We start from the raw sequence: 6,000 nt of genomic DNA, 5'->3' as shown, positions 1-6,000 counted from the left end.
TGGATGGGAAGGAGGGCCAGGGAGGCACCAAGGTGGGAAGAAGAGGGCCATTTGTGAAGGCTCCAGAAGGTGGGAGGACACGGAGGCCCAGGAGGCCAGGGGGCCCCCAGAGCAAGGCCAGCCGAGGCCAGGCTAGGATTGAGAAGGACTCCCTGTGCCTGGCTTCTTCCAGGAGCCGAACCAAGAATATCTTCCACTTTGGCCCAGGTTAGGGGAAGGAGGCTCAGTTGTCCCGCCAGCCCTGGGAGGTGTGCAGAATTAGCCCCCACGGCACAGGGGCTGAGGCTCAGGAGGGCAGGGACGAGGCTAGCCATAGGACTGATAACAGCCGTGACGATGCTAATGACAGAGCACCTGTGGTGTGCGGGTGCTGTTTTAAATGTCATAGTCCATTTAATTCTCAACAATCCCAGGAGCTGATTTGCCATTATTATGCTTATTATCCACATCACACAGAGGAGAGTGAGGCCGAGGGAAGGAACTTGCCCCTCACTCAGCAAGCCGAGGCTCTGCTCTGGGTCTGAGCCCCATTCAAGGTCATTTCCTGCTGCTTCCCAATAACTGTGACAGGACTGCAGATGATCTCTGGGCCCGCACCAGGGCGGGGATCTGGGCTTAAGCCCTTTCTGGTGAAGGCTTGGCTAGGTTATGTGTGAGGCCCAGACCAAAACAAAACTGCAGGGCCCCTGGTTCAAATGTTATAAAGAATTTCAGCCAGTGTCAGCAGGGATGAAACCTGAGAGCACCTCAGGAGGCAGCTTGGTAGATCATGTCCATGACCCAGAAAAGTAAACAGGCACAGAGAGGTGCTTCATTTTGCCTCAGGTCCCACAGCAAGTTAATGACAGAGAACCTGGGCCTCAGAGGCTCCAAAGTCCCCTCAATAATGCCAAAAGACACCCCGGGTTATTGAGAAAGCAGCTTTGGGGTCCAGGACTCCCTTCCCATGCTCAGTGTGGCTCTCCCTGACTCCTGCCAAAGCCCACGAGGTGTGACCAGCTCCCTTCTCCTCTGCAGACGCCGAGGATCACGTGATTCTCCCCCGTCCCCTGGCGCACTCTGAACCACTGGTCACCATGGCTACTTCCAAGTTGCCCTCAGCGCCCGGGGAGGAGGAGACCACCATTCTCATGGCCAAGGAGGAGCTGGAGGCCCTGCGCACAGCCTTTGAGTCTGGCGACATTCCCCAGGCCGCCTCTCGCCTTCGAGAGCTGCTGGCCGCCTCGGAGAGCACCCGGCTGGAGGTGGGCGTCACGGGGGAATCGGGAGCTGGCAAGTCGTCCCTCATCAATGCCCTGCGCGGCCTGGGGGCCGAGGACCCAGGCGCAGCTCTCACGGGTGTCGTGGAAACCACAATGCAACCCTCGCCCTACCCGCACCCACAGTTTCCTGATGTGACCCTGTGGGACCTGCCAGGGGCCGGCTCTCCGGGCTGCCCGGCTGACAAGTACCTGAAGCAGGTGGACTTTGGCCGCTATGACTTCTTCCTGCTGGTCTCCCCCCGCCGCTGCGGGGCCGTGGAGACCCGCCTGGCCGCGGAGATCCTGCGCCAGGGCAAGAAGTTCTACTTCGTGCGCACCAAGGTGGACGAAGACCTGGCGGCCACCCGCACCCAGCGACCCTCAGGCTTCAGCGAAGCTGCCGTCCTGCAGGAGATCCGGGAGCACTGTGCCGAGCGGCTGCGGGCGGCTGGAGTGGCCGAACCCCGCATCTTCCTGGTGTCGAACCTCTCGCCATCCCGCTATGACTTCCCGATGCTCATGTCCACCTGGGAGCACGACCTGCCCGCCCACCGGCGCCACGCCGGCCTGCTGTCCCTGCCCGATATCTCCCTGGAGGCTCTGCAGAAAAAGAAGGACATGCTCCAGGAGCAAGTGCTCAAGACTGCCCTGGTGTCGGGGGTCATCCAGGCCCTGCCGGTCCCCGGACTGGCCGCCGCCTACGATGACGCGCTGCTCATCCGCTCGCTGCGCGGCTACCACCGCAGCTTCGGCCTGGACGACGACTCGCTGGCCAAGCTGGCCGAGCAGGTGGGTAAGCAGGCGGGGGACCTGCGCTCGGTCATCCGCTCCCCACTGGCCAACGAGGTCTCACCCGAGACGGTCCTGCGGCTCTATTCTCAGTCGTCAGATGGCGCCATGCGGGTGGCCCGTGCCTTTGAGAAGGGCATCCCTGTGTTCGGGACACTGGTGGCTGGTGGCATCAGCTTTGGAACCGTCTACACCATGCTCCAGGGCTGCCTCAATGAGATGGCCGAGGATGCCCAGCGGGTCCGCATCAAGGCCCTGGAGGAAGACGAGCCCCAGTCGGAGGTCAGCTTGGAGGCAGCTGGTGACAGTGGAGTGGAAAAGCGGGGATCCGGGGAGGGAAATGGCGAGGACGCCCCACTCTCAGCCCGCAGGAAGCTCGGCCTCCTTCTCAAGTACATTCTTGACAGCTGGAAGAAGCGTGATGTGTCTGAAGAAAAATAAAAGTGCAGCCCCACCCCTGCCTCACCCCCAGACCAAGTCTTAACAAAACCAGCCAACCAACCAAACAAGGCCAATGTGGTGAAACGAGACCTGCAGTTGCTGGGGGCTGGGGCGGGAGGCGAGGGGGGACTAGCACTTGCTGTCTAGGTGGGGGCGGGGTGTCGTGGACCGACAGGAGGGAGGCAGAGAGGCTGGCCCCAGTCTAAGAGGGAAATACTGAACCCCTGGCACAGGAATTGACCATGGAGGCGGGGGGAGGTGGAGGTTCTGATGGTGGGCCCAGGGTGCCTTGGTGTGGTGTCTGTCTCCCTGGCCCCCAAGTGGCCAAGGGGATTTGTGGGGTGGGACTGCACTGCCTGGTTCCAGGACAGAAGCCAACTGTCAATGGCTGTGGGTGGCTGAGAAGTGGCTGGGTCCTGCTAAGGTACTTAGTTATGTAGTGCTGGGGATTGAACTCAACCTGCACACTGAGCACATGCCTATCACTGAGGTACATCCCAGCCCCTGGCATGGACTTAGTTCAATCCCATGTCCCTTTCTGACAACCCCAGTATCTCAAAATCCACCTCTGGAGAGGCAGCCAATGGGTGCCTGGGATTGGCACAATGGTGCCTAGCAACCGATCAAACAGAGGTTGGGGACAGCAGGCATCCTAGGCCTGCCTAGCTGCCTAGGTATGACCTGGGCAGGGGTGGCAGGGAGAGGGAGGCCAGGTGGCCTTGAGGTTCTCCTCAGAATGGAGCTTGGGCAAGACCAAAGTGAGAGGGCCAGAGGATGGTCTCCATGAGCATCCAAAAAGCAAGCAGAGGCAAGAGCCCAACTCCATGCCCAGACCTGAGCCTCTTGCAGAAAGATAGCGGTCCATCTCTGAGTGTAAAAGCGTGTGTGTGGTGTGTCTGCAACTGGGAGGACTCTTATGGGGACTTACCACTCCTCTACAGTAGGCTGCGGAACAGAAATGCGGACTAGACTCCCTTTGGAGAGTCCCAGGGATGCCTGGCTGGGGTGGAGGGAAGGCGGCAGCCCCTGCCATGTTGGGGAAGCAGTTCCTGGGGAGCCGAGTCCTCTCCCAGGCTCTGCCCTTCACATGGGGCTGAGGAGGAAGGCTGGGCCAGGACCAGCCTTGGAGGTCACACTGGGGGAAAACCCTCCAGATTCTTGAAGCTCTCAAGAAGGCTCCGGAGACTGTGTGCAAGGCAGATGGCAGAGGGGGGACTTGGTGCAAGGAGGTGATCTCCTCCCTAGGTGCTGGCAGATAATTCTAGTCTCAAATTACCCCTAACTCTAGGAAAGAGTTCTAGATTGAGGGTCCAGTTTCTTCCTGGGGGATTTTGGGGGTGCCAGTTCCTACTGCTTTGCAATAGAACTCTCCTCTTCCTGGGAGGCCTCTGCCAGAACCACTTGGGGTTCACATGGGCTTTTCTGTATACAGAAAAGGAGGGGGTGGGGGAGGATCATGGTAGGGAAATCCCAGACCTTGAGATGCTCCCGGATCTGTGTTCCAGACCAGTCCACATCTTCACGCCCTGTGGACCCTCAGACATTATCCCAAATGCCTGGCATCCTGGCTCCATCTGGGATTTGGTTGGAAAGGTCAGGAATGAACACTGCATGCTCTCAACACGGGTTCCAAGGTTAAGAGGAACGGAGTAGGCTAGGCATGGTGGTGCATGCCTGTAATCCCAGCAACTCAGGAGGCCAAGGCAGGAGGATCTCAAGTTTGAGGCCAACCTCAATAGAAAGCAGGGGTGGAGAGGGGGCGTGTGCGCACACAAAAAATGGGACGTAGTTTTCTCTCTCTCCCGCTGCAGTCCCCTCAGCCAACTTGTTCCCATATCTGTGCCTTCCACTTCTCTCTCCCGCATCCCCATCCAGATACCCACAGTCCATTCTAGCTTAGGCTTTCCCCTCTCCACCCAGGTTCATCTCATTTAGATAAGGCCACAGAAGGGTCTTCCTCCCCTGCTCAAACCTTTTGTGGCAAATCACAGATCATCAAGCTGCCCAGCCCGACGTTCAAGGCCCTTTCCCAGATGGCCTCTACCTAACCCTCACCAGTAAGCAAAACTGAGTGGGCTCTGAGGAGTTGGCTGTGCATTTACAAGTGAGAACTGACACCTGCATTCTGTCCTAATCCTCACAGAAAGGGGACAAAGGTTGCAGTGGGTCAGGACCTGCCCAGTGTCACCCAGCAAGTCCCTGACATGGCAGGGACTAGATGCAGTCAAGCAGTCCCAGTATGTCTGCACTGGCTGTCCCCATCCACCATCCCAGTGAGGACACCAAGGCCCAGAGGCAGGACAGGGCTTGCCTAGCCATTCGCTGCGGTTCCTGAGCAGATGCAGGTACTCGGAGGCCAGGCCGCGAGGGCGGGCCACGTTTCCACTAATGCACCAGATTCGCCGGGCGCTCTTCGGGTCTGCAGCACCCAAAGGTCTTGGCATGTAGAGGGTGTCCATGATCAGGGGTGTGGGAGTGATGTGGCAAAAGGACCCTGAAAGAGCTGGTTTATGTGCTGGCTTTGGAGGAGGCTGAAAGACATTTAGCAGGCGTTCTTCACCCTCCTGGGCCTTTTCCTCTTCGTGAAATAGGGACTTACTGAAATGATTCACGTGGTTAGAACAGGGACAGCACAGAGTAAATTGAATGACTATGAGCCTGATGAAGGTCCCAGCTCATCACTGCCTTATGATGTCACTCACAGTGCCTGGTGCATCGTAAATACAAACCAACAAACCCACAAAACCAAACATTTAAGTTTGAATTCTAGGATCAGAAGCCCTCAGATCCATTCCCATCACCCCACTCCCTAGCTGGCAGTCTTGGGCAAGTTATTCATCCTCTTGCTGCCAAACACGGATAGCAGAGAATCTTCTTTCCTAGGCTATTGTGAGCCAGGAGTATCTGGCAGTGACGAATAAATGTTAAAAAAAGCACTTAATCCGGCATATTGTTACTCTCCAGTACTATTACTGCTAAAGCCCCAAATGCTTTGGATATGGTTGTGATTCTACTTTTATGCTTTCTTTTTAGTTTGGTCTTGAGGTTTCTTTGAGAGTGGACTATGTCAGGATAGCCACCCTCTAAGAGGGCAAAGTCAGGTTCAAGTGTGTGTCAGGTGAGACTCAATGAGGAGGCGAAACCAAAATGCACAGAAATTTATTACAGAGAAGCTAATGAGAAGTCTGGAGAAGGCAGCCAGCAGGTGGGGAGCATGGGGAAGACAGAGGACCTGTGGACCGGCCCCAGCTGAGGTTCACAGGTGGTGTCCTCTGGTGTTGTGGGTTGGCTAGTTTAAAACAAGCTTGAAGAGCGAACTCATTTACACAACTCTGATGTTCCGCCCCTTGCAGGTGGTTTCAAGGACAGCTGCGGGGGGGGGGGGGGACCTGTTGGGTTTTGGGTCAGTGGGATAAGGAACAAGTGGGCTCTCTCATAAATACAATGGAGGGGAAGTTTCACCAAGCCAGAGTGATAAGGTACAACTGAATTTCCAACAACTTCTGCAGGGCTAAAACCAGATGCAGAG

At 56.9% G+C, this 6,000-nt stretch overlaps 1 protein-coding gene across 1 annotated transcript; it reads left to right on the top strand.

The window, feature by feature from the left end:
* Nucleotides 1–905: 905 nt before the first annotated feature.
* Irgc (immunity related GTPase cinema) lies at nucleotides 906–2,495 on the top strand. The gene has a single exon (XM_040279690.2). It carries the CDS (start codon nucleotides 1,077–1,079, stop codon nucleotides 2,469–2,471), a length of 1,395 nt encoding a protein of 464 aa, XP_040135624.1. The 5' UTR covers nucleotides 906–1,076; the 3' UTR covers nucleotides 2,472–2,495.
* Nucleotides 2,496–6,000: the final 3,505 nt, after the last annotated feature.

The sequence above is a fragment of the Ictidomys tridecemlineatus genome, chromosome 15, assembly GCF_052094955.1.
Source record: "Ictidomys tridecemlineatus isolate mIctTri1 chromosome 15, mIctTri1.hap1, whole genome shotgun sequence".
Lineage (NCBI taxonomy): Eukaryota > Metazoa > Chordata > Mammalia > Rodentia > Sciuridae > Ictidomys > Ictidomys tridecemlineatus.
The sequence above is the reverse complement of the archived record's forward strand: the minus strand, read 5'-3'. Positions and strand labels throughout refer to the sequence as shown.